Source organism: Sander lucioperca, chromosome 8, assembly GCF_008315115.2.
Source record: "Sander lucioperca isolate FBNREF2018 chromosome 8, SLUC_FBN_1.2, whole genome shotgun sequence".
NCBI lineage: Eukaryota > Metazoa > Chordata > Actinopteri > Perciformes > Percidae > Sander > Sander lucioperca.
The window spans coordinates 18,232,654-18,251,715 of record NC_050180.1 but is presented as its reverse complement, the minus strand read 5'-3'; the positions used below and the strand labels follow the sequence as shown (position 1 = coordinate 18,251,715).

Genomic DNA, 19,062 nt, shown 5'->3' with positions numbered 1-19,062 from the left:
CCATGTAACATGCAACACAGCATACATACGTCTTGCTTCTCTATGTATGAGTGCCTGAAATTTGCTTTTTTGCACATTTGAAGATTTCAATGCTTTTTCCTGAAGAGCAGCCGTGTTAGCTGAATCTCTGCCAGGGAAACAAACGTGTTTCTCTATATCTGTCTCTATCTTGAAACAAGACAAACTTACAAAAAATTACAAACTTAAAGCAATACTTAGACATTTTTGGAAATACGCTTATTTGCTTTTCTAAGAAAGCTGAGAAGATGAGAAGACTTCTGACATGTTTTTGTTGTTATTAAGAAAATAAATGTTTAGAACTTAATTGTACTAAAAATAATTCGATAAAGATGGAGATTTTTAGTCCATCCTTTATTCTCCCTTCGTTAATTTCTCTCTCGACTTGTCCTCAGACCATCATACATGTTTCTGCACTCACATTGACACGCTGAAGATCACATCCTCGATGATAAACGTTTAATCAGTGTCTTGTAAATTCAGACATAGATGTACAGCGTACTAACAGAGCAGCATCACTCTCCTGTACATTAAACACACAGACACACACACACAGTATTCCAGAGAGTGTGAGATATAAATATTAAACAGGCGAAGAGTTTCCCAGTTCATACAGTAAAATACTTTTTTTGTACAAAATAGTAAAACATATTTCTGGTTTGAAAATATTAATAAAAATAATAAAACATACAAATAGACAAGACACAGGAATCAATATGATTGTAATGTACTGTATGACCTGTTCCATTTAGTCAACCTCTTTCAATAATGCTTCAGATCAACACACACACACACACACACACACACACACACACACACACACACACACACATACACTGGAAACCGGACTAAATGAGTTCAGGTAGTGTTTGACATGTTAGAAACAGAAGCTATGTCTGCTGTGACTGAGAGGGAGAAGGATCAACAATGACTGAGAGTCCGTGGACGTGTTTTATGATTGACAGTTCTGGCCCGCTTCCTGCTGTAGCACCATCTCGTCCTTGCGGAGGGGGAAGGTGTCGATGGTGGTGAATAATTCAGCCGATGTGATCGGGAACGGGTAGCGTTGCTTGTCCATGCCCTGCTTGTCTACCAGCACCATTTGGAAAGACCTTTGAGGAATCCGTAGCAGTATCCTAGGAAACACACAGCTCAGTGAGCAGCAGTGGTGGAAAGAAACTCAGTACATTTACTCAAGTACTATACTTAAGCTTTTTGAGGTACTTTTTTTGCAACTTTATACTTCTACTCCAGTACATGTAAGAGGAAAATATTTTACTTTTTTCACTGCATTTGCCTGACAACTTCAGTTACTTTTCAGATTACAAAATGTATCTCCAAATTTGGTGATTTTTAATGTGAATGTTTCTGATAAACCGAAGGCTGAAGTGTTCCTTTATGGGTTGAGAAAATTGCTTCTTAGGGCGTTTTCACACCTACCTCATTTGGTCCGGACTTTCGGACTTTTCAGTTTGATCCGAACCAAAATTACAGGTGTGAAACCTCCCCCGGACCACGGTGCGGATCAAAAGACCAAATTTTGGTCCGACCAAAAGAGGTGGTCTCGGTCCGGACCAAACTGAACCATGGTCCGGTTCGTTTACAGTGTGAAAGCATTTTTTGGATGGTTCGGACTTTCGGACTAAATACAAGAAGCTCTGGCAGGCTCTCCTTGTGTTACAAGACCGGGGAATAGCTCCTTTAAGGAATAGCTCGGTGCTTAGTGTGTAGGCTACATGAGAGAGAGAGTGACGGTGAATGCGCTCAGAGCAGACAGCTGTCGGCTATCAGAGCTGAGAATACATCAGCAGTTTATTTGTTAAGTGGTAGTAAATATACAGTGTAGGTTTCCGTTTGTCTCTGAATAAATTCTCCAGAAAGAAAGTTCCCGTGTCTTGCTTCTCAACATCACAACAAAACAAAAAGAGCCGCGGCAGTAGGGGAGAGTAGCAGTCAGTTAAAAAAACTCCGACACAGAGAGAGGAGACGAGAGGACGGGGAAGCCCGTCTACAAACCAATCAATTATCAGTATCTGGAGACACAGCTCATGTATGTCATGACGGCAGGATGTAGTTTTGTCACATCTTTAGTGCGCTTGCATAACTGCAGTGTGAAACCAAAACTTACAGGATCAAATGTTACAATGTAACAAAAACATGAACCTTGGTCCAGACCTTGGTTCGGACTTTCAGGTGTGAAAACGTCCTTAAGCTAAATAAACTATTTAAATACCCTCTTGGATCAGGTGGAACATGCATTGTCACAAAGTTGTGTCTGAGCTAAAAAAAAATGAAAAGTTTACTTTTTAGAGATACGTAGTTCTCATAGGAAAGCGACGCTACAAACATGATGATCTTATAGAATATGATGTATTGCTTGCTGTAGATTATTTAATTAGCTTAACCTTAAATATGTTCAGCAGTAAAATGCAACACACATTAATGCAACAGTAATATTATTCCAGAAATCAGATGTCATATGTAATAGTAAAACACTGATAGAGAACACTTTGCTGCAGAATGAGTACTTTTACTTTTGATATGTTAAAGGTGCTCTAAGTGATGTTGGGTGACGTTACTTCTTGTTGACGTTCAAAGTATTTTCAAACAAAATGAAGACTAGCTCGCTCCTCCCTCCTCCTCATCCCGTCCCCTCCCTTCTGTGCTTCAGCACACTAACACCCCCCCCCAAAATCCTTCTTGTCCGTCATTGGCTGAACACTGGAACAAGGTTTGTGTATGTTTGGACCACTTTGTTTTTGTTGGCGTGTGTGGACCCTAGGCTGTCTACAGAGACCGAGTTTTTTTACAGTGTGTTCTGGAGACCGGCAGCTCACAGATAGTGAGGAGATGTTTGCTGTATGTGACAAAACATGTTGTAGCCTAAAAAACGTGTGTACCTTTAAATGATCTACTGATAATATTTGCATACGTTTGTGTGTCTGTGTGTGTGTGTGTGTGTGTGTGTGTGTGTGTGTGTGTGTACCTGATCTGCAGGGCCAGTGCTGGAGGGAGCAGCCTGTGTCGAATTCGGCCAATCTGTGCTGGGTAAGTCCCAACCAGCTCAATTACTGTGACATGCCTCAGGTCCAGTCCACACTGAGCGTGCTGAGAGAAAGATACAGAGAGAGAGAAACTGATCTAGAAGTGTTGTTGTTTTATAGCTTTGTTATTGTTATTGTTATTATTATTTCTATGCAGGCAAAAGAAAACAGTATTTCACAGAGGATATACAACTCTGCTGAACTAAAGTAGGAAACAAGGAAACTTGAAACCTACTGAGCACAAACACAAAGAATGGGCTTTTCAGGGAAGAAAGAAACAGCTTGTGTCCAGCAGAAAATGAACAATATTTGCATATTCATAGATTCTGGATTTTTCAATAAGGTAAAAGGAATAGATGTAATTTCAAGATTTCTTAAATTGAACTAATAAAATAATTAGAATTTCTGGAAGTCCAAGGTGACACCCTCAAATTTCTTGTTTTGTCCAAAGACAAATCCTCAGTTCAACTAATCGATTAATCAGCTAATCAATTCTGCTCTGAATAGCACCAACAACTCATGACCTGCGAGATTCCACGACTAATCACTTAGGTTGTTCACAAACTTTTAACACAGTTTTGTCTTCCAGCTGACAACCTGCCACTTTGAAAGGTCAGGCGTTCAAAGACAGCTCTGACTTAACGGTTTCTGACGAGCCGTGGAAACATCCAGCCCTAGAATAAACCTTATCAAGGCTTGTTGTCAGAATCATTTATTCATCACCTTGACATTTTTTGGACCCCCCCCACCCCCATTTATTTGTCTCACTGCTTTGTCCCACTTACGCAGCAAAGCGAGAAAGAAACCAAACACTGCGCGCGGTCCTGTTTGCGAGCAGCAGCGGAGACACGAATCACTGCAGCATTGACTTCCATCGCCTCTTCCCTCCGTCTCACTAGCCCCACATACAACTCATGTTCTCCCTGTGAGTCGTGCCTCACCTGTAAGTTAGTCATCTGGAAGCGATAGTTATGATTGGCAGCCGTTGGGGCCGAGATAATGAGGAGCCGTCGCTTCTCATAGAACTGGTCCAGCAGTGCAGCAGCTGTACGCACTCCCACGTTAATGTTCATGGCTGTGATGACATTGAATGTACAATTAAGTGATATGACAAGACATGACACCCATTACAAAAGTACGAGATTTAACACAACGCAATATCACAGTGAGATGCTGCATAATTTGATTCTTTCGGGCTGTTGAGCAGATGTCGTGCACCATAGAAGTGTATTCAGTGAACTGAACCTGCAGCATTGGGTATAAATTACTGATGGTGTGTTGCAACACTCAAGTCTCTCCCATCCAACACTTTTTCATGTCTCACAGATACAGGCATTCAATAGAGGGGTGTCTAGTATTGATTTTTTCAAATCCATGGATGGCACAGGGGGCCCATTTTCTCCTCCACTGAGCTTCTCACTCACAAGCAACCAGCTTAGCAGAGGTAGGCAAACTTTATACAAGACGGTTGTGTTTATTGCCACTAGATAGCACAAATTAAATATAAAGTCAGAGCACAGAGAATGAGACATGGAAACTGACTGACACCTAGTAGCCCAATCAGAGCCTTAAACCAGCATAAAAGTATCCAAATTTGTCAAACTGTTTTTGTTTTATTGTATACTCAGTCCCCATTATGTTCTGTGGCTGAATACTAGTCCTAAAACAATCTAATAATAGAAACTTATCCGCACCGTCTTTCAGTGAAACAGAAAATTAATATTAATGTTGAGTCATAATGCAACTCTGTTATTACAAATACATCCTTTTTTCTTCTTTTGCCTTTTTTTTTGCTTGTTTTTGTTTTATTCCTGTAGCTGTAAGTGTAGTTTTGCAAACTGCTATGAGCAATTGAAAACAAGTAAATAATAAGTTTTAAAAAATAAATAAAAGATTGTTGTGTTTGTGTAAATATGTGTGTGTGTATCGGCATGCAGTATGTACCTGCACAGGTGGTGTCTGAGCCAGACCAGGTGAGTCCAGACTGACACACTCTGGCAGCGCTGCCCTGAAGCTCGTAGCCGCCGGTGCATGTGAACTCACAAGTGGCACCATAGTTGTCTCCGTCACTGTCGCACTTCATATAACCGTTGTCAGGGGCAAACAGTGGGCTGCAGCGGCGCACTGCACAGAAAGAGAGGCACATTAGACAGAAAATCATCAGGAGACATGAGGCAGCCAGGTCGTATTAAAGTAAAGGGAAAAAAAGGGAAGCTTGGCCTTCTATGTGTTAACATGTCTACAATGAAAAGGGATTTTGGTTGGAAGAATTACATTTTTTTTTTCGCTATGCTAAAAATGATGTCAGTTAAGACCAGATGTAAGTAAGTTCCCCGGAAATTATAGGAGTTTTCAAGAGAGATAAACTCAATATAAACCAGAGTAAATGTTAATTTTATCTCTCTGAAAATTGTATTCTCCATATATGTTGAATTGTACTATTGCCCATACCAGTGATGGAGTACTAGAGTCCTGGACTCGGACTCGAGTCCGACTCTGGACTTGTGACTCGGTTTGGACTCAGGCACTGATGACTTGGACTTGGACTCGGACTTGAGCATTCATGAAATAGGACTCGGAAGTTTGATGAAGTTCCTGAATACTTTTATGTGTAATAGGTCATAAAACTTTGATATAAGATATTTATATATATTTAGTCTGTAACTGTTTCATGCAGAAGCAAGTGATGGAGTACTCGAGTCTTGGACTCAGACTCGAGTCGCTGTTCCCTGGACTCATGACTCAACTTGGACTCAAATTCAGGTAATGGTGATAGTTAACTCGATAGTTGGTGACTCGACTACAACACTGGCCCATACACATTTATCACATTTTTACATGTTCAGTTGACCTGCTGTGCACTGACAAAAAGACATGTAGGCTACATTAGCAATTAATTTGATATAATTAGAAGTGTAACAATCTCTATTCTTTCCCATTATTAGTACCAAATTACACAGTAATTTCCAGGAGACTTCTTGGAAATAACCCATAAAATAAAGTGTAACAGAAACTCCTGCTCCACATAGACTATCAAAAAGCTTTTAAAGGCTCACCTCGCACTCGGACAGTGAAGCGACAGGATCCTTTGTTCCCTGCACGGTCGAGCACAGTGTAGGACATCTTATGGAGGCCCTCTGGGAAGTCTGATTTTGAAGGTTTCCCTTTCAGGGTAACACTGAAAAAGACATACTCTGTTTTAATCTTTCACTGTGATCTCTCTGTTCAGAGTGGGTTAACCAACAGGACTAAAACAGACTGAGTGCAATGTAGCAAAATGGGAGAAAAAGCTTAAAAGGGTGGTGGAAATGAGACTGACTCTGTAAGGATGCCATCTGCAGTGTCTACACCCTCTGGTGTGTCCCAGGTCACCCTCGCCGTCAGTTTTCCTGGCTCTGCCCACTTATCCTTCAGATTAGGACACTTGATTTTTGGAGGATCCATATCTACAGAGAGAGAGAAAGAAACCACAACAAAACAAAATAAACACATTTAAATGTATATTTTACTACATAGGCCACAAGTGAAGAATAGGAAACATGGACTCTATTGGCCAGATGGGGAAGTGTAGTAATTGACTGTTACTGCTTTCAAGAGCAAGGTCGCAAGACTATTCAGCCATTTATACGATCACCCATTGGCGATTTTAGACCCTTTTTAAATTTCATCTCAGCCCCCCTAAAAAATTATAATAATAAAAAACAAAAACAAAAAAATCAATTTTAGTGCTTTAAGTTAGAGTTTGCAAAGTTGTCTGTTAGTGACAGAGGACAAACAATTACAGGTTCAAAGGGCTTGAAAAACGTTTAATATCCTGTGTCGCTGTCACCAATGCTATGCACCTGTAACCCAGTCAAGGAAAGGGTTAACAGAACTGAGTTTTGGCCAATTGGAGGTGGTTGTGCCAGACTTCCACCTTTGACTGAGTCTCTATCTAATCTGTCAGAGGCAGGAGTGCCGTTGTAAAGTTTAACGTTGGTAGTCCCCAGAGAAGAAGTTGGTAATTTCATGGCGCAGATTAGAACCCAAATTGAAGCATAAGCAACTAAAATTGTTGAATGTTAGAACATTGTGTCAAGTTGGTCATTATTACTGTGACTTATAAAGTGTCAGGTTTAGTTCCATCGTAGTGTTAATAGTGTCAAAAACCGTTATCTGACGTTGTTCAGTAGCTAGCTCAGAGATTATCAGATAATGAAATTACTGATTTAGCAGGGGGGGGTTAACACTTTTGCAAGGCAATGTATCCATGTCACATTCTCATTAGGGGCTGAGCCCCCCTAAAGGTCTGATCCAAGAATCGCCCCTGCGATCACCTAAGTGCAGGCCTTATAGCTCAGCTTTCAATGAACTTTTCAGTCTCAGACTGCAGCAGCAAAAGGGTGAACACATTTATCATTTTCTGGTGCTGAGAGACAAACCACAGTATTGTGTGTGTCTGTGTACATGTCTAGAGGCTTGTTTTTTTCCAAACATCGACCATATAACCTTGTATTATGGGGAATACTCTATAGTCTGCAGCTATGCCTTAAGCAATTAATTACCTGTTACATGTGTTTTGCAGCTCAGTAGTCTGTAGGCTCCAGTCCTCTGCAGGAGATGAAATTATGCACAAAAGAACAACACACACATTCTTACCAACACAGATGGGAACTCCGGCGCTCCATGATTTGCTGTGCTGGCAGGTTGCTATCGTCTGGCCCTTGAGACTGAATCCAGCAGAGCAGAAGAACTCACAGCGAGAGTTGAAGTAGGAGCCGTCTGAACACTTGTAGCCGCCGTTAACAGGCATGTTCAGCTTGGGACAGCGGATCTCTGACAGAGAAAGAGCTCAGTATTAATGGAAGACTTGCTTTGAGTTAAGGGATGATTTGCTCTGTTTAATTTGGTTCAGGTACATGCAATACATTTAGGTTGATGGAAATATTTAATAATACAGTATACTGGTCCATCTTGGTCTTTTATTAAAACTCATGTATCAACCACTCCTTGTTGTACTTCTTTGATTCAATGTTTTTAATTACATAGTTATTTGTGTAATGGACCAACACTAAAACTGATAGTAGTAGTAGTAGTAGTAGTAGTAGTAAACTTCATTCAGTATCCTTACAATAGGGGTACTAAAGGAGTCAGTATGCTTTAAACAAAGTGCTTGTCAGATGATCAAAAAGCATCTGAAATCTCCTTCCCCTAACACCTTTCCCATGTCAAATTTGTGGTGGGGTTGTGTTTGACAATTTCTGTAACTTTACGAAACTGACAATGCGTGAGTTCAGACACTGATTGGCCAGGAGTTTTAAACTTATCTCACAAGCTCTCTTTTTTCATTCTTCAAACAAGTACTTATTTTTTCGTGGGTACGACAAAGAAGAAAAACCATACGGTTGCCTTCAAGGAGAGATTGTCTGAAAGTTTGTGCCCGTTATCCCCCTCATTTAAACAATGATCTCATCTCTGCCCTCTCCATAATGGCCAGCTCTTTAGAACAGCTATAAAAACTTTTGCTTTTCAGTATCGAATGCACTAGTTTGTTTCTCTGAGTATAACCCTACCATAACAGCAGTAGTAGTAGTGGGAGTGATTGTCCATGGAGTGATTAAGTGTCTCATGGTGTAAATACTGTTTTCAAAGAGGCTTTCAAACACTGCCGAGAATAGACTTCAGGTAGAAGAAATTGATCCATATAATTGTCATAAATTAATTGTATAATCCTGAACATCTAGTTAACAACTAGTTTTAATTAATAAAAAATGTAAGATTCGGAACAAAACAAACAAACTCCATCATAAAAAGTTAGCACGTGGACTGCTATTTCCAGGGCTAAGAATGAACTTGTTCAAAAATGAGAGAATTATTGTCAGGAATGAGGCAAACCTAATATGTAACTACGTGCATGCATGCGTGCATGTGTGTGTGCGTTCAGAAGGATGTTAGTTTTTACCTCGGCAGGCGTAGTTAGAGGACCAGTGTTTGCTGGCCATACACACCACCTCTGAGCTCTGGGACTCGTATCCTTGCTTGCAGCGGATTTTACAGCGAGTCCCCATCACGTTCCTGTAGTGTTCTCCTCTGGATGTGCGACAGCTCACATCCCCATGTTTCACCTTAATGGGCGTACACCACGGAGTCCCTAAAGATGGAGGAAAAACTGCTGCACTGACATTTCCTTCACTGCATCAAGGCAATTATATGTTTTTTTAATGGTACAGTTTTGGAGTGGGAGAGTATCAGTCTTCAATAATAAGCACTTACCTGAATCCTATAAAAGCTTAGAAAGACTTCCTTTAGAAGTGTGAAAATGTGAAAACCCGCCCATCATCTGAGTTCAGACAGATACGGAGGATTTCTTATTACCTCATCTGTGACTTCTTATAATCCAACAGTGTCTCATGAGGCAGAGAAGATAGTCTCACTTCAGGAAAAGACAGATAATGATGTGTAGAGAGCACCTAAGTTTAAGAGTGTGTTTGTAATGGAGTGTTGAAATTTCCACACAGATAACAATGTTGAGAGTGCAGCACTTAATGTATACTTATCACACTAGCCTACTGATTTTTAGTCTGCCATAACATGACATTGATAAGACTGACAAAAAAACTCCTTCCTTAAGGAATAATTGATTAGGAGATTGATACAAATTTTGTGTCTGTACTGTAAATATTAAGCTACCGTCAGCAGCCGGTTAGCTTAGCTTAGCATAAAGACTGTAAACAGGGTGAAACAGGCTGGCTCTGTCCGAAGGTAACAAAATCCACCCACTAGCTAAACTCACAAATTAACACGCTATAGTTTGTTTTTTTAATCAGTACAAAAAAAGTGTAAAAGGTTGCAGTTTTATGGGGGGGTTACGTGCCAGGCTATTTCTTGGCCAGGCACAGTACTTTCCTAGATTACCTAACTTTCTGGATTATACATTCGGTATATAACATGTTGAATAGTGAGCTTTATGAGCTTTAGAGGTGCTGGTTAATTTTTGTTAACTTTGGACAGAACCATGGTAGCTGTTTTCCCAGGTGCCAACCATGTATGATGTCACCCATTGGTTTGTGGAGATCTGCTATGAGTCGTCGAATTTACAGTTACAGGCGCAGCCATCCTGGTTGGGAGGATTTTAGACGAGAGGGAGGAGTGAGGGAGGAGCCACGTTACGTTACACACTTTCACTGGCAATCACATCATAGCCACGCCCTAAAACACCCCCTGCTTTATCGACGATTTTAAAATCAACGAGACCATAATTCAAAAAATGAACATCATTCTGTGTTGCAGAAGACTTAAAACTAGTGATTGAGACCATAAACTCATTATGAAAACGTTTACTGAGGTAATAAATCAAGTGAGAAGTGGGTCACTTTCTCATAGACTTCTACAGAAACCGACCTCCTTTTGCAACCGCACGTGTCGCCCCCTGCTGAAATTCAGATAGAATGCAGATTTAAGACACTTCTGCATTTGCAGCACTTCGCCGAACCGGAAGTATTGTCCATTAATATTTACAGTCAATGTGTTTTCCCCCTTTTTTCAGCCAGTATGCTAAGCTAAGCTTACCCTGCTATCTTTAGCTACATCAAGAGTGGTATTGATCTGCTCATCCAGGTCTAATCAAGAAAGCACATAAGTACATTTCCCAAAATGACAAGCAATTCCTTTAAGACCTGACAACATGCATTTGCTTTCAATATTTCTCCTCCCATGGCGGACACCTCTGCCCATCTCCACAACGCTTGCGTAAGAATTCCTTGTTTCATGCCAAGTTTGAGGGGCCACAATGTTCTCATTCCAATACAGGGAAATCAAAATCTGCACTTAATTTCCTGCTGGCTCAGTACAAACACTCACCAACACACACATGCATGATGCACACCGTTGGAGAGAATACACACCAGTTCAGGCTAATTTCCAGTTGAAATAAAAATGAGTATTCATCACATGGCAGGCCTCCCTCTTTGTATGTGTGTGCGTTGGCAAAGTCTCCACAAACCACTGAGTAAGAGAAAATAATACTACATTTGAGCTTTTACACAAGGTGAGAGTTTAGTTTGGCCTGGACGATAATATTCCATGTCTAACTGACTCCAAATGTATAGCTGGAAGCTACTTAGAGGTAACTAAGTCACAAAACTGGCTGTTCTAGGCTAACTGGTATTGAATTATGCCGCATTAAAGATATTGAAATGGTTTTTTTTTCTTCTAATTCTTAATCCTGTGTTCCGTGTTAATTGTTCAGGTTATACTGTACGTCTCCTTTGTAAAACATATTATTGATGACACATCTTGATCTCTTGTAAATTATGTGTGCACATATGATTTGGGGCAACTAGCCACTATTAGCTAGTGGGTTGTAGTAGCTCCCAGACATAGCAGCTTGCAGAGCAGTATCATAGGTCCGAGGTGTGTTTGTTTGGACGTCAGGCAGCAAAAGCTTTGTTTATGCTTTTGCTCTAATTTATTCATTTCTCCTTTGACCTTCTGTTTCTTACAGTGCTGGTGAGGGAGGTGTGGGTGTAAGCTAACTACCAATCAAATCTGAAGGATTCTATTTAAATCCTTCTTGCTAACTAAACCCCACCGATATAGTCTGTATCATTCTGAAATATCTCACATTAGATAATGACAGTCTAACTGCTATTTCACTGTGACCTTAAGACTAGAGGAACTTAGTTAACTCTCGGTTGGTCTGCATAACAATTCAGGAAACCATATTAACTTTGATCTCAACATAAGCAGTCTCTAAATTGAAATGTGAGTCATGTTTCAGAATGCATGTACTGTATGTATGAATGTATTGGCAGGGTCAAGCTGAGCATGTAGTCACCTTTATATCTACGAGAATACCAGTCTTCGTCATCTCCGTAGGCGTACTGTCCTGACCCTGGGGATGAAAGATAAGAAGAAAAAGCAACTAATACGATGAAAAGAGCTGCATCCAAGATGTTAGGCAATGTTAGAAAGCATTGTCCTGGGCTGACACTGAGCACCAAGAACAGGCTTAAAAATATTGCTCAACTTTTCATCTGAACCAGACTCTGGGGGGATCTGGATCTTTTGGACAGACCACATGCACAAGGAATAAATCACAAAAGATCCTCTTTTTCCAGCTGGTTTGGAAAAAAATGAATCTGTTTAACACAAAGATTCATTCTGCTCAATCCAGTGTTTTTTTACTGTGGCCCCCTATTGTGTTTGGTAGAAATGGAAGGAGTGAAACTATTTAGAAACGTTTTGTTCCAAAACAGCTACAATAGATCTTACTTACCATTTTACGTCAACTTTAAACAGTGAACAGATCACTCAGACAGAGAAAAAGACATTTCGAACGTAAAACAAACAGAAGCATCCAAGAGGAACTGAAATATTTCTCAGTGGTGGCTGCAGAGCCGTGGAGGACACAGTTGAGTGATAGTGGTAAAAGACAAATGTGAGGGGAATTGTGATGAGCAAGGAGGATTATTTTAGGAAAGAGGACAAAGGGATGGGGTCAAGAAGCAATAAAACCAGAAAGGAAATAGAAAATGGGTGAAGAAGGGGTTAAAGTAGGGGGAAGGGTGTTCAACCTTGGCCCCGGGATGTTATGAACCCCGGTGTGAATGTGTCCTCTGTTCAGGATCCACAAGGGAGGAGTGTTCAGACCTCCTCCAGCTTTATGTATGTTGGTCATTGAACCTGATACTGTGTGCACATCTTGCGTTCCGTTCCCTCCATTCCTCATCACGGCTTTTCTGTCAGTTTAATAAAAGCTGTCTGGACCAAAATGCCACAAGTCATCTAATACACACACACACACACACACAAACTCTGTGGTTTTAGCATTCAGATCACACCGCATGGATTGTACAGAGCAAACCCACATACTGAGTGAGTCAGATTTAGCTGTCTAATGGGAAAACTTTAGTGTCTCTTCTTTTCAATGGTCAGAAGAAGGGAGGCAAAGAAAGGTATGGAAAACTAATTACAGGTGTGTGTGTGTGTGTGTGTGTGTGTGTGTGTGTGTGTGTGTGTGTGTGTGTGTGTGTGTGTGTGTGTGTGTGTGTGTGTGTCCAGTATTCCCTTTCTGGATTCAAGTTGCCTTCACATGCACGAGAGATTCACAGGAAACGATGTATGCATGTTACCCTCATATTTTCATCTCACTGATATCAGCCTCACTGTTTACTGATCATTCTCTTTACACCATGTCAGAACTGTATTAGGTTACTGCTAATATAAAGCGAATATTTCCTACTTCTGCTGCAATTAGCCCTTACTGCGACAATTCTTCAAAAATGTATCTACAAAACAAGATGATGGCTATTTTTAGCAAAAATGCCAGTGGCTCATTTTTAATTTTTCAAGGGAGTAATAGAGCAAAAACTAGCAGTAACAGTTGCTCTTCTGTTGTATTAAACCCAATTTGCTGTAACCAGTAGTAACCATCCATGGTTGTCACCAAAGCAACCAGGACTGAAATTTTAAGGATTATAACTTTCACTCACTCACAAACTCGCTCATACATGTTTAGCAGGCTGCAGATATACCATTCGGTTTGGTCATTGACAGAAAAGTTCTACACCTGCCAACCTGCCCCACCACCAGGAAACAGTAACAGCAGCAGCAGTTTATACCTGCAATGTTGTTGCCTGCTACAGGTAAAGAAAGTAAACGCTGCTGCAGTTTTAAATATTAGCACCACCTGCAGGCAATGAGAGGTACAGCAGCAGTGCCTTTCTCTTTTAAAACGGCAGTTTTCTTTGTGAGTGTGTGTTTTATTTTTTGATGCGTGAACCACCTGTTAGCTATAATATATTATATGTATTGGAAGACAAACATAACAACCACATAACTGTCACATATTTCAACCACCATGTAATAACAATTTAACTTAACCAGACTGTATAATCTGACAGATTTATATCCATATCCACAATAACAAGTAAAAGAACCAGAATCTATAGATTAAGACCCACATTACAGGATGAAACAAACTCATAGACACCTTTATGTAGACGGAGGACAATGATAAGCCATTTTATCCAGTATAGCCTATTATCCATAAGGAATGTGCTTGATTAAACAAAACTCTTTCGTGTGAAGTAATTTCTGTCAAAAAGTCTATGATAATGGCCTGCAGGGCGAGAGAAAGAGACACTAACCTTCATGTTGTTGTAGGCGTCATTACACCAAAGCCAACCAGAAATCGAAATCTTTTTTTGGTGTACGTTCTGGGTGACAAGTTACGTTGAAATTAACTTTAATGAATCCTTAATGTCTTCGTTTGCATATCTAAAAGGTTGCTGCTGTTACCTTTCCTGCCAACAGGTGGCACAGGTTGGACTGGATATGCCGAACAGAAACTGCACTGCAGCTCTGCATGTAGATCAAATTGGCTGGGCTTGGTTTGGCCTTTGTTCATTTAAACACTCCAGATTCAAACTAATTGAAGAAAATAAAATAAAGTGATCTCAGACTCCTCTGCTAGCTGATGTGGCATCATCAGCCAGCATTATATTCCTGTTCATCTACTTCAAATGAGATTTTAGCGAAAAAGATGTCTAAATATTAATAGTGCAGGAAGCGTAGAAGCTTGTCTTCCTGACAAACCTCTGGAAGTGAATAACCTTTAAATTACAGAGCCCTATATTCCAGTTAACTTTTCTCTACGGGCCTGTAATACAAACTGTCATGATATGAAAGCTCATTCCCTGTAAGTGTTAAAGTATAGCTACAGGCTAACAGAGCTGAAGAGAGCATAAAATAAAATGGGATGTCATTTCTTTATCGCTCAATTCAACACGCCACGATTACAGAGTTACATAATTCCGTTTGGAGCACTAATGATTTCCGTCCCATTTTAACTGTGTACCAACACGTCTGCTGCTGGTTTCTTAATCACATCAGCAGTTTCCGACCCTGAGGAGCAAACTGCTGCTGCGGTTTTTTCCTCCATTAACATTTTACAGTGAGATACAACAGTTGCTACGTAGTTACAATGAGAAACCCATAGCTCACTACAAGTATTATATAATATAAGTACATTATTATGTTTATTACTTATCTGGCTAGCATCTTATGTGGCTGTTTAAATCATAATTAAGTTATAATATGAATAATATTTACCTGAAAATTCTCTGGTTTGGGTCTTTCATTGTTGGTGTATTTCCAATAAAGGCTCAGTAGCTACTTGCGTAGGGTTTAGCGCTACATTACCTGAGAGACTCAAAAAGGAATTATGGCTGTGAGCAGCAGTTATTGGGAATGATTAATTTAGAAAGTGTTTTATATTCAGATTCACAGTTATAGGGCTGCTTTACTATTATATCTATCTGCTCTTAAAGCTGCACTAATACATATTTTTGAATTAACAATGGATCAAGTGACTGTGTGTAATGTGAAAGGGGTCGCTCATTGTGATGAACCTTTTGTGAATTATCACCTGACTCTGCAGGTCCCCTCAGTACGGAGCATTTTTGCATCTTTTAGATAGCTGTTTTGATTCTCCAGCCCACACACTCCCCTATCATCAGTGTCATTTCCAAAAGAAGGCAGCCTTTTTCAGCTAAAACAATCTCTGATAAACGCACTGTACACTACCTGTTAGGCACCAAACAGCAGACAGACACAGTTAGCCATTAGCTGGTGAAAACAGTGGCGCTTTTAGCAGCTAAAGAGCCAGATATTTCTCTCAGGAGTTGGTGGACACCAAAACAGCTAAAAGAGAGACATATCAACTTTATAAGGTGATAATATATCAGTGTTGTGTCCACAGTTGGTTCCACTTCCCTCACTTATTGCAGCTTTAAAGGAACACGCCGACTTATTGGGACTTTAGCTTATTCACAGTAACCCCCAGAGTTAAATAAGTCCATACATACCCTTCTCATCTCCGTGCGTGTTGTAACTCTGTCTGACGCCCTCAGCGCTAGCTAAGCCTAGCACAGATCCTGAAGGTAACCGGTTCCATCTAGCCTACTGCTCTGAATAAGTGACAAAATAACGCCAACATGTTCCTGTTTACATGTTGTGATTTGTATAGTCATTACAGTAACAGTATTGTTGACTCTATTACTCCGCCCAAGTAGCAGAAGTAGCAGTGCTTCGCCGAGAATATAGTTCCCAGTTTGTATAGTGGGCTGTGTCTCATATGACCTTGTTATTTGTACACCCTGTGACTATACAAATTACAACATGTAAACAGGAAAATGTTGGTGTTATTTTGTCACTTATTCAGAGCAGTAGGCTAGTTGGAACCGGTTACCCTCAGGATCTGTGCTAGGCTTAGCTAGCGCTGGGGGCGTCAGACAGAGTTACAACACGCACGGAGATGAGAAGGGTATGTATCGACTTGTCTAACTCTGGGGGTTACTGTGAATAAACTAAAGTCCCAATAAGTCAGCGTGTTCCATTAAGTAACACATCTACTATACTGCATACAACTACTGTACATGCTATGCTTTACTATAGTATTCAGAGTTAGTTAGTATGTAACTTAAAAAGGGAAGAAATCATTTATTAAGGCTATTCAGTGCCACCTGTTGGACATTTTAACAGGCAGCGCTTGCAGCCAGTTGCATTCAATTAAGACGAACTAGAGTGTGCTGCATTGTTCCATTGTTCCAAGTATTTCTGCATGAACTTCAGAACAGTAACTACCTCTTAGCTATTCATTGACAGTTAAATGACATTTTTTTTTCTCCTTTGTGACTATTCAGGATTTACTTTGTTGTGAAGTGTTGCTCATCGTTTTGGCAGAGACACAACTAAACACTTATTAGAGTGACTGTTCTCCAGTGATGGTTGGCATTTCCCCAAGTTACTCCCTGAGCGTGGAGGATGCATCTTCCCCAGAATAACATCAGCATATAAATCATCATGGAAAATGTGATCAGGCTTTTATGAATACTTGCTGTAGACAGGGTTTAACTGTAAGAAGTGATGTAGCACACAGGCCAAGCTTAACAATTTCCATTGTTAAAAAAAGAGCCCATAAGGTGCAAATGCAGTCATTCTTTTAGCTGCCCAGTTTTGAGGCATGCACGCTCAACACAACACAATTGGCTAATTGACCACCAGAACAAACACAATCACACCCCTGTAAAATAAACTCCTCATAAACACACACATACACAAACACAAGTACAGACCAGAGTCCTCACTGTCAACTTGACAGGCCGTTTTTATTCTGTCAGTGTAAATCTGCTCTGCAGCTTGTGTTCATGTTTCAGCCTGTACTGATCATACAGCAGTGGTGAGCCACTCTCAAACCATTTACAGGCACATTGCCACTGTGACACACACACACACACACACACACACACACATTACTCCATCCATTTGTGCTTTGAAGTCATTTCATTTCAGCTTCTTACTGCAGGCTACAGGCCCTGCTCTTGTCTAACTCCATCTGGATAGTCGGTATGTTTTCTTATGTTGGATGCTATTCTTCAGTGTAGGGCTGCAACGGTTATGTTTGACTAATCGATTTTTAATTATGTCTATAATAGGTGAGGAAATGAAAAAACAAGTCCATTACATTTAGCTAAAGTCATCAAATGTCAATGAATGTGTCGACTAATCCTTGCAGTAGTTTGTCTGTGTGTGTGTGTGTGTGTGTGTGTGAGAGAGAGAGAGAGAGAGAGAGAGAGAGTCCTGTGTTTACTTAACACCAGGACAGAAACTCATCAGTAAAATACTGTAAATACTTCCAAGATGTGAAAGTCCTTTGCAAAAAGTTGATGAATAGTTTGCTTTTAGGAAAGCATTAAAAGAGACGGCAAAAATCAAACTTACACTGCACTTACACTACAGTTGCAGGGCTTTCATTAGTAGCACAGACTGAGCTCTGTGCAGAGAAACGTCCCCCAGATGCACACTGCACTCCCCCCGCTGTCCACCCCCTCCACGTAAACACCACCGCGGTTCACCGAAAACCAGCGGTGAGGATAAGAAGCCTCAAATGCATGCCAAAAAAAAAGTGACAAAAAACACTTCTCCCAATACAAAGAGTTGAATCTAAATCCAGCCTTAAATCAGTGACATCCAATACTTTTTCACCAGTCTAAAGATATGCTGTTCGATGATTTCATCCTTCTGGTCCCAGCAGGGTTAATAATGTCCAGGATGTGAATGAGAGTCTTTGTCAGTTCCTTACCTTCATAACCGGAGCAGAAGCAGAGCTGGACGAACAGGAGCACCAGCGGCCACATGTCCATATCGAGACGCGGGACTCTTCAACATGTGAAGAGGGAGCTTGCAGGAAAACTTCCAGCGCATTCCTGCTTTCCAAAGGCCCGCCTCTTGCTCCAGAAACAAGGGAGGATTCTCCAAATACAGTCAGGCCCGGCCACCGGCATGAGGCAGCTCAGATAGACGAGGCTGTGCCAGCCCCTGTTGGTAAACTGTCACATGGCCCCGACTATCGCCACAAGACACTTGACTAATATAAATCAACCCAGTTGTCCTTATAAAACTCCTCTTATACTCTAAATTGGTCATTAAGCACAGTACATCTACTCTAGTAGTTACAAAAGTAGCCTACAATTGTGAGGTAGGCCTACTTGTACTCAGTGGGGGAGAAGTATTCAGAACCTCTATTACAAGTAAAAGTCCTGAATTCAAAAATAAAAGTACAGAAGTATTATCAGCAAAATGTACTTATCAAACGTACACATTATGCAGAATTGATCCTTTCAAAGTGTTACATTATTATATATTATTATATTATTCTGTTTTTATCACTAACAAATGTAAAAGCATTTGAATTGTTGTCATCAGTGTTTTTAGGTAGGCTACTTTGTACAGTAGGCTACTTGGATTAGTAGGCCTATATTACTGCCATATCATGTAAGCATATCAAAAAAAGTAACTAGTCTACTGCATATGCCTACTATAATTGTCAAATACTCTATGTATTTTGAGTTAAAAGTACAATATACAGTAGTGGAGTAGAAGTATAAAATTACGTAAACGTATGTAGTGCTGCCATAGCAGAAAAAGAAAAACGTATCAGTATCACGTTATTATGTGA

General features: G+C 40.4%; 1 protein-coding gene across 2 annotated transcripts; it reads right to left on the bottom strand.

Moving 5' to 3' along the window:
• Positions 1-460: 460 nt before the first annotated feature.
• Positions 461-18,400, bottom strand: srpx (sushi-repeat containing protein X-linked). 2 transcript variants are annotated; one of them, XM_031294907.2, is made up of 10 exons: positions 18,187-18,400; positions 11,878-11,934; positions 9,004-9,192; positions 7,701-7,877; positions 6,382-6,508; positions 6,119-6,240; positions 5,007-5,186; positions 4,004-4,137; positions 3,005-3,126; positions 461-1,154 (listed from the first exon to the last, which is right to left on the bottom strand). In XM_031294907.2, exons 1-10 carry the CDS (start codon positions 18,245-18,247, stop codon positions 971-973), a joined length of 1,353 nt encoding a protein of 450 aa, XP_031150767.1. In that variant the 5' UTR covers positions 18,248-18,400; the 3' UTR covers positions 461-970. The 2 variants fall into 2 exon arrangements, with proteins under 2 accessions (XP_031150767.1, XP_035860122.1); XM_036004229.1 differs by lacking the exon at positions 11,878-11,934 and having other exon boundaries at positions 18,187-18,397.
• Between the last annotated feature and the right edge of the window lie 662 nt (positions 18,401-19,062).

Bases quoted from the DNA above. Each gene is read 5' to 3' on its own strand.
- srpx (XM_031294907.2), bottom strand. From the start codon at position 18,247: ATGGACATGTGGCCGCTGGTGCTCCTGTTCGTCCAGCTCTGCTTCTGC. The intron at 11,935-18,186 runs GTAAGGAACTGA...TTTCATCCCCAG, and splicing joins CTTCTGCTCCGGTTATGAAG to GGTCAGGACAGTACGCCTAC. The intron at 3,127-4,003 runs GTGAGGCACGAC...TCTTTCTCTCAG, and splicing joins TCCAGATGACTAACTTACAG to CACGCTCAGTGTGGACTGGA.